The sequence below is a fragment of the Dama dama genome, chromosome 9 (genome assembly GCF_033118175.1).
Source record: "Dama dama isolate Ldn47 chromosome 9, ASM3311817v1, whole genome shotgun sequence".
Taxonomy (NCBI): Eukaryota; Metazoa; Chordata; class Mammalia; order Artiodactyla; family Cervidae; genus Dama; species Dama dama.
The window spans coordinates 75349827-75366780 of NC_083689.1; the positions used below are offsets into that span (position 1 = coordinate 75349827).

Below are 16954 nucleotides of genomic sequence, written 5' to 3' on the forward strand. Positions count from 1 at the left end.
TTATTGCATGTATTGGGTCAACTTTTTAATATACTACACCAAAGATACAAATGTCCTGGTCAATGAAATGAATTGTTTAAAATACTGGACTGTTATGTCTCAGAGCTAAAGTTGAAAATTACAAAGTCATCTTTTTCATTCTTACCTCTCAAGAAAGGTTTCCTTTTATACAAGCAACATTTAAAAAAAATATATCTGTGTTGGATTGTCACCAAACTACATAAGTTTTATTGGTTGATATACATGCCTCAGAGCCACTAACATAAAATTACATTGAGCTTGAAATGGAACCTATTAAATGAACTTTTGCTGTATCATATGTGCTTCTTGTCCTCAAAATTGAAGATACTTGCATAGGTTGTCAGATTTTTTTCCCAGGGAGAAATTTGGATAATCTACTTATGATTTAATGCCAGGAAGCAATCATTTATAAAACATACCCTTGAGTCCTTAAACAGTTAATAAAGCTTGCTACAGTGCACTATATACGTCCCAAGAGTAGCCTAAATACCTGGAGAATCTGGCAAGCTGTGTAAGAATAGTTCAGCTTAAATCATACCCATATGCTAACATATTTTTTATTACAACATGAAATGGCTTGGTATCATTCAGGAAGTGTGTCCATTCTTACAGAATCCATTAAGAATCATCTGACCTCTCCATAAAATCTGTCTCCCAGAGTGGCATATTTAGGCTCCCATCTCCATTGAAAAATATTCACTGTGAAATTTCATGTGTAAGCAGTAAATTATCAGGACTACACAGTGGAGCAATTTTAGAAATAGCTAATCAAAGCCAATAAATTTCCCATTTGGGTGTGAGTATGTGGTGGTGAGATCTAATAAGGGCTGTTGATAGACATTCACTGTCCCAATTTCCTGCTTCATCAGAGCGTGTAACTGAAGTGAAGACTGACATCTTCGTCACCAGTTTCGGACCCGTTTCAGACCATGATATGGTAAGTGACTCTGCAATTTTGGTTTTCCTGGAGTATTTCCTAAATTTAACTTTTGAAAGGAAAAATATGGATTAGGTTTTTAGGAAGTAATTTGCAGTGCCCTGGCTATATCTTTGTGTTTCTCTGTGTGCATAATAAGTAATATATCATATATATGTGATATATGTATATATAATATTTACATAATGGAAAATACCCATTTACTTTTCAGGCCAGGCCTGTTTATAGTTATCAACCACTGCAGTCTTCTTTTGTTCCATCACTGACATTATTCCTTTGCCTTGGTCTACGTTCTGTGATTCAAATAGTGTGAATTACCTTATATTTTAGTTAAGAGGACATATTGATTGAAGAATGTTCGCTTTCTGGATGGCTAGGACTGTTATAGAATAGCTGTAAACACCTCAATTTCTGAATTATTTTTGGTTAAAAAGGAGAAATATGTATAAAAGCTGAGCAAATACTTGACCAGAATTAGACTGAGAATGAAATAACACCTGTGGGAAAGGTTCAGCTTCACTGCAAAAGGTAATCATTAAATTATTACCAAGAGTGAGAATACAATGAATACATACCTGTTCTCTCTTTCCCCAGTCCAAATGAACATGATTTTCTCTTCTATCTGATGGGAGTTGGTAAGTCTGTAGAGCTCTGCAGATATTATATAATATTTCTGAACTCTTGACAGCCAAACTCCTATAGAAGCAAAAAATCATAAAGAGGCCATGAGACACATCATTACAGCTATTTTGAAGATACATTAATTAAATATTATTTTTGAAGTATCTTTTTGTTTACACGATCCTAAAAGTCTTCTGATTTCCTAATAGCTCAGATGATTCAGAGTAAATGTTAGAGAAAATAACAGTTTAGGCCAACATTTTCCAAAGTGTGGAAATTCACAAGGCACCCAGATGGGCAGGGTTAGAGCTCTGACCAGTCCCGCCCGAGGTAAGGTAAACTGTTGAACTACACTTAATCTAGTGTGTTCCAATCATATTTGCCCCAAATCCTTTTCTTCAAGTGATGCTTGTTGACATTCTATGACTCAAACATTGGGCAATGCTGACTTAGGATCATTAGATTTTGTTGTTTTTGTTTAGTCTCTGAGTCATGCCCAGCTCTCTTGCTACTCCATAGACTGTAGACCACCAGGCATCACTGTCCATGGGGTTTCCCAAGCAAGAATACTGGAGTAGATTGTCATTTCCAGCTCCAGGGGATCTTCCCAACCCAGGGAATGGACCCATGTCTCCAGCATTGACAAGTGGATTCTTTACCACTGATCCACCAGTGAAGCCCCAGGATAATTAGATACTTTACACCTAAGACAGGTTATGAATGTAACCTGTACAGATTAGAGTCAGTGGAGCATAGGAGAGATAAGCAGAGTGGTAGGTAAGAATACAAATTTCTGAACCAGAATGCCTGGGTTTATAATACCAGACCTTCTACTAGTATGTCTCTGCCTCGGCTTATTCATGTGTGAAATGGGGGTAATAATGATAACTCATGGAGCTATCACAAGTATTAAATGAATTAATACATGAAAAGCACTTAAAAATCATTGGCATATCCTAAGCACTCAATAAATGTCAACCATTATCACTATGTAAGAAAAAGAAATATTAAAGTTAGCCAAAATGGTGGATTTATTCCTCTGGTAATTCATTTTGCCATTGTGGTCAGTCTATAGACCACTTTATTGAAATACTGTGCAATGTAATAATTTTTACAAACTTGATTGTGGTCTGAAAACTATTGTGATTCTCCCACATCGTGACTCAGTGTTCCCACAAAACTATTATTCTCTCATGCTGCTTTTCTAATTAAGAAACTTGAATATATCCCAGTTCAGTTTAAGGTCAAATTTAAGCTCCTCTACCTGTATCCCGTAATAACCATACATGATTTTACCGCTCGTCCTCACTTGTTCCCATTGACTGTTTATGATTTGCATAAGTATTACTTTCTGTGAGGCATACCCTTGGGGGTTGGAACGACTGACTCTAGGATTCAGCCTTGCTGAATTCAAATTCATCACTGGCAGCAGAGAGACCTTGGAGCAAATCAGTCTTTAAGGCTCAAAGCCTCTGAAGTTGATATATTATCACAGTTACCTGTCCTTGTAAGACTTCAACAACAGCATCCTTGTAGGACTGTTAGGAATTTTAAATGAGATACATAAATAAGGGTCTATAGATAGTGCTCAATAAATACTATTATTATTTTTGTCTCTGAACCTGTTATGATGGCATGCACCCTTTGTAGAAGTTTCCTCTGATCTCTATCCATTTAAATTTTGTATTTCCCCAAAAGTCCAAATCAAGACCCAAATGCTTGATGAAAACTTTTCTTTTATTCATCCAATAACAAATTAACTTTCCCTTTCTGCACATTCAATCACATTAATTGCCTGTAAAATACAATTTAGCTTTTGGTCTCATATATAGCATTGTTTTGTTAAGTTACTTATATTAGTATCTTATTTTCCTAAAGTGATGCCAAATGACATTAAGGCAAGCTTGTTTCACATCTCTTATACTATCAATGCATTGCTGTTTTACAGTAAATGTTTAATTTCGACTTGGTAAAAGGTTTATGAGTCTACATTGACTTTTAAAAATTAAGGTCTTCGGGGACTCAGTAAATAACACCCTGTTTCCTACCTGAGGTTCTGATTGTTTTGAGAAATAAGATAGCAGAGTAAAGGACATGAAAAAGGAGGATATCATCTTTATTACTAATAATGGTGGTATTCTGAAAGGTGGCTTGTATCTGCAGAGAAGTGGTTTCCAGAGAGTAAACATCAGGATCAGCCAGAGTCACCCACCCGTCAGCAGGCAGCGTTGGCTTCCTTCTGCAAGGGTGGAGACCGTTCACATAAAACGTGTAGCATGGAGGAACACAATAGCATTTGTGAGTCTAATGGACAACCAGTATCAAAAATGGAGAAGACAAGAGGAAGTTGTTGAGCTAGGCAAGATTAATTTCTCCTTCCACATTCTTCTGTCAAGTCTTGTCCTCTCTCCCCTCTCTGAATTGAAGAGTGTGAGAGAAAGGAGAACTTTCAGAAGTTTTGCACTGGTGAAGCTTTCTTCTCATAGATGGACACACCATGAGAGGGGCTAAAGCATTACAGATAGTGCACACTGATAAAGATATTACTCCTTCTCCTCATAATAATAAGGCTCTGTGCTTAGTTGCTTAGTCATGTCTGACTCTTGGTGACCTCATGGACTGTGGCTCACCAGGCTCCTCTGTCCATGAGATTCTCCAGGCAAGAATACTGGAGTGGGTTGCCATGCCTTCCTCCAGAGGATCTTCCTGACCCAGGGATTGAACCCAGGTCTCCTGCATTGCAGGTGGATTCTTTACTGTTTGAGCCATCAGGGAAGCCCGATAATAATAATAAATGACTATTCTGTGTCTCTGGCACCTAGCATGATGTCTCATGAGTAGATGCTCAATAGAAATTATTGAGGGACAGTGCCCAAATAAAGCCATATGCAGTCAAACACTTTTATCTTGAAAAATATTTTGAACAGTGATGTCTTTTCTCTTAGACAAAAGATTCTCACTAGGATTTTGGATACACTATAAACCCTAAGAGTACCATATATTACTTTTTACACATGGGCCTTTGGTCAAATAATCAGTTAAGAAGAAGGGAACAGAGTCTAAACCAGTGACACTGTTTTGCCTAAAACTCTTAAACAAGCCAACATTTGAATTGTTCTGTCAAAGAAGCAAATTAGCCATAAGTCTGCAACTGATTTCCTAAGTGACTAGTGGGAACTGTACCTAACCACTTTTGAGAAGATTAATATTTAAACTATATTATGGGAGAATGATCCATAAGAAAGAGTGGTATGATTTAGAGGGTATCAAAATTAAAAGGCAGAATGACAAAGCTATTTTTCAAGACAGGAAATGTAGTTTTTAAACTGAGTATTAATAAAGAACTAAATAATAATAACCATAACAACATTAAACACTATCAAATGCTTATGTTAGGCATTGTGCTGAGGGTTTTATAGATCATATATCTTTTAATCCCCATGCCAAAATTTTTGATACATGTTATTATTATCCACATTTTCCAGAGTAGAAAAGTAACCCAGCTAGGTAGCAACTTGAACTCAGGCTGTCTGTCCTTAGAGATTCCATAGATCCCAAAGTATCTGACTTCATCTGGAATAGAAAACAAAATTAGGACAACTCCTTAACTTTATTTTAAAAACCATTAATTGGCAATCAAACTGCACATTCCCAGGGCACAAGGTTCTGACAAAAATATCCAGGCGGCACAATCAGAAAGCCCTGTTTTCCATAGTGCTTAAAATGTATTAAATCACGGCACACACAGATGGTAATAAATTGTGCAAGTGGGAACACTTCAGTACAATATTTATTTAGGAACATAACGGATGTTGTGTCCCTGTCTTCAGAATAAGGCTCATATTCTCCAGGGACCTGCTGTATTGAAAAGGGGAACTGGGAGAGAATTTTCTCTTGAGTGGTGGAGGCTGGAACACTGAACCCTGAAGGAAGTATTCACCAACACTTCTTATTTGTCCAGACACTTTTCTGTGGAGTCTTCTCTTTTGCATTCTCTTTTTGTTTTACTTAGTTATGACCACTTTCTCACTTTCTTCATTTCCTGTCCTACCACCCTTCCAAAGAAATAGCACTTTTTCATTCCCTGATACCTTGAAATCTAATACAAATCTGTGTTGATAAAAAAAATAAAATGGGAGACTAATAGTAACTTTTAACGTTTACTGAGAACTTCTGAGCTCTAGACCTTCTTGCAAGTTGTTCACTTGTGTTGGCTCACTTCTGACCACAGGCAAGTGGAATGAGTATTGCAATGATCCCTACTTTATTGGCAGCAAGAGCATTAGAGTAAATAAGAAAATGGCCTAAGGCCGTTCATCTGGAAGAAGGACAATTCAGTTCTAGTTAGCAGATTTATAATTTACATTTGTAAGCTTTATGCCATGGCTCTACCTTCTCCTTCTTGTTCTGACTTCCTAAAGAAGGAGCTCTGGCACATCTTGGTCTAGTGAATTTCGATCATGGGGAGAGGTCAGGCTATACAAGTAGCTACTTGGAGCTGCCTGCAGCTACCATGGCAATACTGCAGGGGCCATTCCCAAAACATGGGAAACCAAATATTTCATCCTTGATTAGGCAAGAAGTGTTCACGATCAACTGCTTTTATATCAGTTTTAATTTGTAATTCTAACAGAGGAAAACACAGAAATTAAAGCTTATTTAATTTTGCTCTTTGTGCATGTGTATGCATGTGTGTGCACATGCATGCTTGTGTAACGAGAACGATATTTGAAGAGAGTATCTTAAATAAATTTGGGATTTCATTGTCCACCATTAACACAGGGAAATAAAGCTAGCTCTAAATATGTTAAACTGTAAGCCTTAGGAGCTTGGCAAGTTTTGACATTTTTTTGGAATCTTAGCCTTTGGGTTACATCTTGTCAAAGACTTGATGATAAATATTTTTTATCTTATAGGTAACATTTATTTTATATTCAAAAACCTCCTTGGAGCAAGCAAACAAGTGAAAAAATGTTTTAGATTCATGGTAATATGGTCAGCTTAGACATCCTTGGAGCCTTGATTTACAAATGACCCTTGCCTCCACTGTTGACCAGGCTAAAGTTTTGCAGCCTAATAAAGTATAGAGCTTATGTGGCTGACTCCTGAGTAATAGACATAGATAGCATCATTGTCAGAGCCCTGACTGACAAGTTTGTCTGTTTTCCAGAGAAGAGAACATGCTCAGCCCAGACTAAACCCATCCATTCCGCTTCCCTGGCAAGCACTCCTACTCTGGATCCCTTCCTAATGCAATCCACAGGCACTCTCCTCATTTCTCTCCCCATGAAAAACACTATTCTAAGCCCATCCCACTCCTCCACGAGTTTCTCCTATAGCTTCCAAGTCTAAACAGTTTCTCCCTCTGTCAAATTTAACAGATGCTTAACACATGTTTCTAAATAAATTCCTACGTCACATATCCCAGTGCCTCTCATCTGACACTTCCAGACAGAAAAAAACAGTAACTTCTCTTGCCTGCAAAGATAAACTGGTGTCATGTTACACTTTTTTATTTCTTATCTCAATCAGCATTTACCACTATGCCTGGTGCATTATAGACTTGGTTGTTGTTCTTTAGTGGCTAAGTCATGCCCAACTCCTTCAGGACCACATGGACTGTAACTCACCAGACTCCTCTGTCCATGGGACTTTCCAGGCAAGAATACTGGAGTGGGTTGCCATTTTCTTCTCTAGGGGATCTTCCTAACCCAGGGATCGAACCATATCTCCTGCATTGGCAGGTGGATTCTTTACCGCTGAACCACTAGGAAAACCCCTTATTATAGACTAACCAATAATAATTTTTACTTGATCAGTAAGGGCTCAGCAATGCCAAACTAGTGCTCTGAAAATTTTCATTCAAGCTTTACCCAATTTTGCATTAACGCTCGGAAAGAAAGACGTAGTAAAATTCATCCCCAAAAAGACTGAACATAGATACTGCTTATTTTACATGCCCTACAGACAACATGTATAAGATTTAAAAAAAAAAAAAAAGAAAAAAAGCAGCTTTCTGATACATCAGGGTTAGGGGTTTAAGAAAATGGAGCATGATGTTTTTAAGTTAGCTTTCCTTCCAGTTTGGAGCATTCTAAGATTAATGGGGAATATGGTAGTCTTTATTTCAAACCACTGAGTTCCAATTTTAGTGTCAGTGTAGCAAGTCCTGCAAGAAAGATTGATATTATTACCCCTTTCAATTTTAGGAGCTGGTAAATCTCATTGCTTGTTTTCAGATTAGCAGACGTTTGTCTCTGGGTATTGCCATGAAGAATGGTGCATTTATTCAAATAAATAGATTCCCTGGCTATGAATGATGAGGAGCTTCACACCACTTCTCATGTGTCTCATACACATCAGTTCAGTTCAGTCGCTTAGTCGTGTCTGACTCTTTGCAACCCCATGGACTACAGCAGGCCAGGCCTCCCTGTCCATCGCCAACTCCCGGAGTTTACTCAAATTCATGTCCATTGAGTTAGTGATGCCATCTAACCATCTCATCCTCTGTTGTCCCCTTCTCCTCCAGCCTTTAATCTTTTCCAGCATCAGGGGCTTTTCAGATGAGTCAGTTCTTCCCATCAGGTGGCCAAAGTATTGGAGTTTCAGCTGAAACTCATACACATATATACTCACAAAAACACACTCACACACCTGCATACTCTGAATTCTTTTTTTTTTTTTTTATTTTGGAAAAGATGCAAATTACCATTGAAATGGATTTCTTGTTTTTATAATCTTCTTCATTGTGTAGAACTGAAAGTCTGTATATATTATTTGTGGGGGAAAATGTTTACTTAGCCAAAAAATATGGTTACTTAGCCAAAAAGAAGATTATTTCAACATTAGCATCATGGATGTCTTGGGATTGGGATTTTCAGAGACCATGAGAGGGTCCCTAGAATGTTATACTCCATTTTTAGAACTAAAATTGTCTAATTTAAACATTTTCATGTATGTAATAACCTGTAACATGAGTTCTGTTTTTATTTGCAATATATTCTGTCCCTTTGAGTACTGATATGATGGAGGTGGGGTGGAAGTAAGGTACTAAGTTCCTTTCACATATCTGAGAAGATATTCAGCAGAATTTTTCTGACCAAATAATATTTGACATTTTAGATATTTTTAAAGTGATTATGCCAACCAAGGATTCACTTGACACCAATAGGTTCAGGCCACCACAGATTTACTTGTAGAAATATCATCCAGCTCGTGTTTTGCTTCTAAAGTTTCAAAAAGGAGGCACTGTCTTTATAAGACATTTGCATTACAAAATACAGCACAGTGAACTCTTTGCCATTTTCCCCAATTACCTAGGAATATACAATAGATGTATTTTTCCGTCAAAGCTGGAAGGATGAAAGGTTAAAATTTAAAGGACCTATGACAGTGCTCCGATTAAATAACCTAATGGCAAGTAAAATCTGGACTCCGGATACCTTTTTCCACAACGGAAAGAAGTCGGTGGCACACAATATGACCATGCCGAACAAGCTCCTGCGCATCACGGAGGACGGCACGTTGCTGTACACCATGAGGTACGGGGGCTGCGCGCCCCGGGCTTCTCTAGACCTTCGCTTCCACGTTAGCATCAAGCTGATGGGCCGTTCTAGAACATCCGGTTTCCCGTTTGCCCTGTTTGCCAAGTTTAATACTTACTCTGCTATGAAAACTAAGCAGGCTGAGATATTATGCAAGTCAAAGTGTTAAGTAAAATGATTAGACAAAAATGAAGAAGATGTTTACAATGTATGTTAACTAATGCAGTTTATAGCTCCAATTTATTCTAATTCAATAGAGAAACTTCTCTCTACTATTACTTCATGGCTTCCTGCCTTACAGTATGGTGTAGATTAAATTTCTAGAAGCTATCTCAAGGTATAGATCTGAAAATGTTTCTATTTAAAAAGAAGTGGGGAAAAAATGGAAAATAGAAAAAGTTCAAAATTTTTCAACATAAATTCATGTGGCAGTATACATATTGAAGTGTATTAATTCACAATGATGTTGTTAATGAGAAAGAATATAAATATTACCAATTTTGCTTAAACTGAAGACTGCATGTATATTTTTACTTTATAAATATTTCCCCCATTTTGAGATTACTGGACAGCTCAGCATCTGAACCAATCGTTCATTTATGGTTAGATGAAAGAAGCATGAATCAAAAAAAAAGTTTTAAATATTTTTAGATTTTTTTTTTTATTTATGAGAAACTCATTGAGGACTCATAAATGAGGACTTATTCTTAAAGGCACCTGTTATTTCATATCCAAATGACTTGTTGAAATATTGTTTTTGTAGATCTGGCCAGCACTTGCTAATTTAGGCCATTCAGTTATTCCTTTGGTATGAAAAGGTAATGAAGGGAACTCCTAGACTTGGAGGATTCCGTTTAGAATGAAAGTAGAGTGATATTTTGCCTTTAGAGAAAGCTTCCAAAATTTCTAGCTTTTTATACCCAAATATCCAAATGAGAAACAAATAAAACATGCTTCAGGTGCCACTGGAGATAGATGTTGGACTCAACTAGTAAAAGTGTAATAGGACTGAAAGAATGAAAAATCCAGAAAAGAGAGAAAGAAAATAGAGGATCAGTGGAAAGGTATGTTGAGAACTTTCCAGATCTTCCAAGCAGGATCTGTTTGTATTTGAAATTGGAAATATTTTTCCCTTGTAAAATTTCCTACACTTGTTTTGAGCCTAAACTTAGCATGTATGTCTACTAGCTGGCAGTTACCTGAGGAGGGATTTGTACATACTAAGAAGTTTATCTATTAAAGGTTCCTGATGTGTCTAATATTCTTTATCAGGAACTAACATAATCCCCTTCTCTGAAATGTCTCACCACCTTTGCTAATTTGTTACCACTTTCCTTAATAGTTTGACTTAAGGATATGAGTTTAATTATTAATTTAAACATTTCCTATTTGCTTTAATTAATATTATAATGACTACATGATTTTACTGGTTGCAAAGACACCTTATCACATTTCTTGAGTTACCTAATAATATAGATAAAGATATTTTCTGAAACTTATGTGAGGAATTTAGGTACAAATTTTCCATAGTTCCACCAAATGAGATCAAATATATTTCAGTGAATTCCTTTCTTGACTACCCTTTTAAAACATAAATAGAATTCATGTTCCCAGAACACAGGGACTAAAAAGAAGTTCTGCAGAGTCCTGGCTTCCGTTAGGCAGTGGGTTTGTAAATAAAACTAAACAGTTGGAATAGAGTGAAATCACATATAAAGGAGTCTAAGTGACTCTCAGCTTCACAAAGTCTGAGGATAGCTCCTCCCTCACCTATCCCTTTGTTGTTTAATGCATTTGGTGCTATTTTAGGGAATGACGTGGGGAACTAGATGGTCCCAGAGACCAGCACTGAAACGCAGACATTACCATATGTGAAATATGTACGTGCAGGGAGCTCAAGCCCCAGAGCTCCGTGTAATTCTTTTCAGATCCTTTGACTATTAACAACTCAGGATGACACTGCTGTTTGTGCTTTTCTCTCCTGCTTTCTTAATATATTTGCTATAGGTAATAACATCCCAATCAGGCTGATCAGAAAGTATCTAATCTACCCTATATTTCTCTTAATTTCTAAGACTGACAGTGAGAGCCGAGTGTCCAATGCATTTGGAGGATTTCCCTATGGATGCACATGCCTGCCCACTAAAATTTGGAAGCTGTGAGTAAAGTTATTTTATTTTTGATTCTTATGAGAGCATGTCTTTAACCAAACAACCTCCAATTCATTATGAACGTTAGAGAGACAGATAAGGAGTATCAAGAAAACTTAAACAGTGATTTATTGCAAGTGCTTTCTATAAGTAACCATCTTTGACTTCACTTTTTAATATCATTTCTGGAAGGGGTTATTCCCTATCCTCTGGAGTAGAAAGAATGAATTTAACTATTTAGTAGAAAAATTCCATTTTCGTTCAAGTTGTATTCATAGAAAACCAAATGGAGTATGGATGTGTATGCCTCATAGATACCATCTTCTTTCCAAAAAATGGAGGTCATTGTGTTTATTTTATATCATTACTGACATTTGTTTATTCTTAATAATTTGACTTGTTTATCAGATGGAAATATTGGTAGATGACAAAGGACAATAATTAGGTTTTCTTAATAATGAAACCTTAACCTAAAGATGATGCCAGAAAAGAAGTTAATTATAGTCTTAAAATAGTTTTAGATCTGTTTGGATAGCTCATGAAATTTAGTTACATATTATTGCTTCTGAAGACATCTTAGATAAATTCACTTTGTAATAACTTTCAAGGTTTCTACATCTTTAAAATATGCAGGTACACATTAGAGAAGCTCAGAGAACAGTGGCCAGCAGGTTAGTCTCTCTGGTCTTCCCGTTTTTCTGCCTTTGATTAGCGTGCATGCATATAGTGAGGAGGAATAATGTATTCCTGGCTTCCTGCAGGGGAGTTACATATAAGGACTGACTCAACTTCTGGACTAACCTAACCAGCTTTCTGTTCTCACTAGTCAGGCAATCTGAGCAACTATTTTGGTGAAGATATGATTCATAGAAGAAAAATAGTGGTAGTGTAGGAAGACAGCAAGCAAAGAAAATAGCAAAGGGCCTTCAGGCTCCTAAAAGTACTAATCATGGAGAGACAACTTTCTCTATTTATAAATCTCATTCTATACTAAAACCCAAGGATAAACTACCTACTTCAAAAACTGTCAGCCACACAGGCCATTGGTGATAACTATCCCCTCTCAATCCTTTTCCCAATGTAATGTATGTTCTATGCCATGACCTATTACATTTCTTTTTTCTGATTACCAGTTCCATTTTTAATGATAATATTTTGTATTATGTGTTACTTATATGCCAGGCAGTGTATTAAATATTTGTATATGAATCAACTCAGCTAATCCACAAAATAACCTTATAGTTCAAGATATCATACAAAATCAGTACTGTTTTTGCCTGAAATGGTACTGATTTATATCTAAAATCCTAGTATAACTAATAGAATCCCCTTTTGTCTTCAGAGATATCTTGTTTTAGAGATTTAACTATATGTTTACTATACTGACCAGGAATACTTTTAAGCAGTGAGTAGAGCTTAAAAAAAGGAGTCTAAATTTTCATACAAGATATATGAAGGTAAGTGATTATTGGTTAACTGCTGGTTAATTTAGCATCTTAATAAGGATGATGTTTTAAGATATTCTTAGAAGTTCTTCCTGATGACAGAATGTTTGCTGCTACTCCAGCCATTGCCTCCACTTTCAAAATAAAGAAAAATAGGGAGCAGAGAAGAAAGGAGTAGTGCCTGTATCAAAAAAAATCTTTCCCTAAAATCCTAACAGACATCGTCTCACATCTCATTAATCAAAGCTGTATCACATGACCAATGCTAAATACAAAGGAGGCTGGAGAAACTAGGCACATTTAGCTAGGCACACTGTCATCCTGAAGAAAATGGATGAGTGGAACACAAATAGTGTCTTATATAAGAAAACTGAAATTTAAAGACAAGTAAGCTGTTTTCTACCTCAGAGCCTTAGCATATGCTCTTTTCTCTGTCGCAGTTACGTTTCCTTGTTTCTTAGCATAGTTGGTTTTATTTATCCCTTACATCTCAGTGTAAATATTAGTTTCTAGGACCTTTCAAAATGTGTATGTAGTCCCATCAGTCTTCTTGATCATAATACACATTTATTTTATAACATTTATCACCGAGATAATTGTTAGTTTTAACATTGTTATTATCTGGAGACTGTAAACTCTTTGAGAGCAAAGTCTATTTTGTTCTGCATTTTCTAGCACAGAGCGTAATAAAATGTAGGCACTCAGAAAGTATTTATTGAATGGGTAAAGAATATAATCAGGTTTTAAATATCTATTCAGTATTTAAGCCTCAGAAAAGAGAATTTAGGGACTGTGGAGATTTAAAGCTCAACAGAGAAGACATATATTGAATAGTAGGCTCAGATGGCATATGCTTGGTGGGAAAGAGGACCATGGTGAACTGCTGTGCCTGCCAGCGGTGTGGGAAATGGCAATGGTTGTACACTTATTGTGTAGTCATTTCTCTAACCTGGCCTACCCAGCATATTTCAGAGACGAAGAAGTTAAGGCAAAGTGATCTGGAAATGTTTTGACTCAACTTTTAAAGGAAACACCTTGCCAAAATCTCAGAGAAGAGAATAAGGAAGAGATAAGCAAGATGATTTTGTGATAATTTATTAAAGCACTATGTAGTAAAAGTTTTTAAAGTACCTGAAGTAACTTCATGCACATGTTGATAAGAACCAAACTTGGAAAAGCAGATGACTTCCTTACCACTCTCCATGAGATTCTGAATGTCAGTGCTACATTATACTTTCTGCTTGTTAGGGATAACACCCTTTGTATAAGGCCAGATAACTCAAAGATAATATACGGAGGCAGCTGACATCTTTTAACTGATTTCTGAGGAATATACAGTATAAGGCTTTGATTCTAGAAAAAGTGATTCAGATTATATTTGGATAATAAGATCTAGGCAAGTGCTAGATGTAGTCAGGATTTAATAAATGATCATTTCCTGACTGATTACCAAGCACTGTCTTATAAACAAGAAGAGAGGGAAAGAATTATGAATAATAAGTAATTTTAGAAATTATTTAGTGGACCTGCCTCATGCAAATGAAAAAACAAAGGCTCATAAAACCTAAGTGACAGTGTCAATTAGCAGGTGCCCTTTCGATACTGTCTATGCTGTCTTTGTTTTTCTTTCTTTTTTTTTTTTTTTAGTTTATTTAAAAGTGTTTGTTGAATTTGTTACAGCATTGCTTCTGTTTTTGCTGTTGTTCAGTTGCTAAGTCATGTCTGCTTCTTTGCCACCCCGTGTACTGCAGCATGCAAGGCTTCCCTGTTATTCACTATCTCCCTCACTTTGCTCAAACTCATGTCCACTGAGTCAGTGATGCCATCCAACCATCTCGTCCTCCCGCCCTCAGTCCTTCCCAACATCAGGGTCTTTTCCAGTGAGTCAGCTCTTCGCATTAGATGACCGCAGTATTGGAGCTCCAGCTTCAGCACCAGGCCTTACAATTCTTCTGCACTCAGCCTTCTTTATGGTCCAGCTCTCACATCCATACATGACTACTGGAAAACCCATAACTTTTGTTTTACCTTTTGGTTTTTCGCCCTTGAGGCATGCAGTCTTAGCTCCCTGATCAGGGATCAAAGCCGCAACCCATGCATTGGAAGGCTGTCTGAACCACTGGACCCACCACGGTAGTCCCTTCTCCTATCATTTAAAATTTTTTTCTGGGTCATTTGGCAGTTCTATTTCCAGTTTTTTAAGAAATCTCCACACTGTTTTCCATAGCGGCTGTACTAGTTTGCATTCCCACCAACAGTGTAAGAGGGTTCCCTTTTCTCCACACCCTCTCCAGCATTTATTGCTTGTAGACTTTTGGATAGCAGCCATCCTGACTGGCGTGTAATGGTACCTCATTGTGGTTTTGATTTGCATTTCTCTAATAATGAGTGATGTTGAGCATCTTTTCATGTGTTTGTTAGCCATCTGTATGTCTTCTTTGGAGAAATGTCTGTTTAGTTCTTTGGCCCATTTTTTGATTGGGTCATTTATTTTTCTGGAATTGAGCTGCAGGAGTTGCTTGTATATTTTTGAGATTAATCCTTTGTCTGTTGCTTAATTTGCTATTATTTTCTCCCAATCTGAGGGCTGTCTTTTCACCTTACTTATAGTTTCCTTTGTAGTGCAAAAGCTTTTAAGTTTCATTAGGTCCCATTTGTTTAGTTTTGCTTTTATTTCCAATATTCTGGGAGGTGGGTCATAGAGGATCTTGCTGTGATTTGTGTCGGAGAGTGTTTTGCCTATGTTCTCCTCTAGGAGTTTTATAGTTTCTGGTCTTACATTTAGATCTTTAATCCATTTTGAGTTTATTTTTGTGTATGGTGTTAGAAAGTGTTCACACACTGAGGAAACCAGATCTGAAAGAGACACGTGCACCCCAATGTTCACCGCAGCACTGTTTATAATAGCCAGGACATGGAAGCAACCTAGATGCCCATCAGCAGACGAATGGATAAGGATGCTGTGGTACATATACACCATGGAATATTACTCAGCCATTAAAAAGAATTCATTTGAACCAGTCCTAATGAGATGGATGAAGCTGGAGCCCCTTATACAGAGTGAAGTAAGCCAGAAAGATAAAGAACATTACAGCATACTAACACATATATATGGAATTTAGAAAGATGGTAACGATAACCCTATATGCAAAACAGAAAAAGAGACACAGAAATACAGAACAGACTTTTGAACTCTGTGGGAGAATGTGAGGGTGGGATATTTCAAAAGAACAGCATGTATACTATCTATGGTGAAACAGATCACCAGCCCAGGTGGGATGCATGAGACAAGTGCTCCGGCCTGGTGCACTGGGAAGACCCAGAGGAATCGGGTGGAGAGGGAGGTGGGAGCAGGGATTGGGATGGGGAATACGTGTAAATCCATGGCTGATTCATATCAATGTATGACAAAACCCACTGAAATGTTGTGAAGTGATTGGCCTCCAACTAATAAAAAATAAAATTAAATTAAAAAAAAAAAAAAAAAGACTGACATGCAAAAGAAAAAAAAAATTTTTTTTCTTATCTACTGATTTATTTGAAATGTGAGCTTAACATTTTTGGCTAAGTGATTGAAGACTTTCTAATCTTTTATCTAGGATGAAGAGTGTCAAATCAAAAAAGTTTTTATAGGTCCTACTTCTCAAATACTGACACAAAGGAATAATAAGATGTATCACCTATTGTGGAGCTTTAGGTTGAGGCTTTAGGTGTATCTGTCTTCTATATTTAAAACAAGAAATTTCATCATGTGAATTTACTCTACATTTTGGAAGATTTCTATTAAGAGATAAAGGCAATGAGTAACCACCACTTTGACAACAATAGCATATTTGTGGTGGATTTCATACACAATGGAGTTTCTAAGAAATTGCAAGGAATGAGATACTGAATCATTTGATATAAGTTGATAGTAACACTTTTTGTTTCCCTCTACAACTGTAGTAGCAGCCCATTGGCAATGCATGACAAAGTATAAAAAGACAGATCTAGGCACTGTTGCTAATGACAGTGCAACAAAGTCATAAGAGCTCCAATTTGTCAAGAAAGGACAGGGGTCTAGAATAGGCTTCATCATTACTTACATGACCACCAGTTATCTTTGCCTAGCTTTTGAGCGTATAGTAGATATTTTTTTCTCTAGAAAATTCTTGGCAGCAGTGGAGTAGAATGAATAGCATTCTATATTCTTATATTGGTTACCCTACTAAATAACTGTGGTGGTGTAGTCTGGCT

General features: G+C 36.8%; 1 protein-coding gene across 1 annotated transcript in view; it reads left to right on the forward strand.

Moving 5' to 3' along the window:
• GABRA1 (gamma-aminobutyric acid type A receptor subunit alpha1) overlaps positions 1-16954 on the forward strand; it is a 53041-nt gene that overhangs the window by 15373 nt on the left and 20714 nt on the right. The window contains exons 3-5 of the mRNA XM_061149484.1: positions 891-958; positions 8900-9120; positions 11199-11281. Coding sequence (XP_061005467.1) covers positions 891-958; positions 8900-9120; positions 11199-11281 — 372 coding nt within the window. The remainder of the gene's footprint in view (positions 1-890; positions 959-8899; positions 9121-11198; positions 11282-16954) is intronic.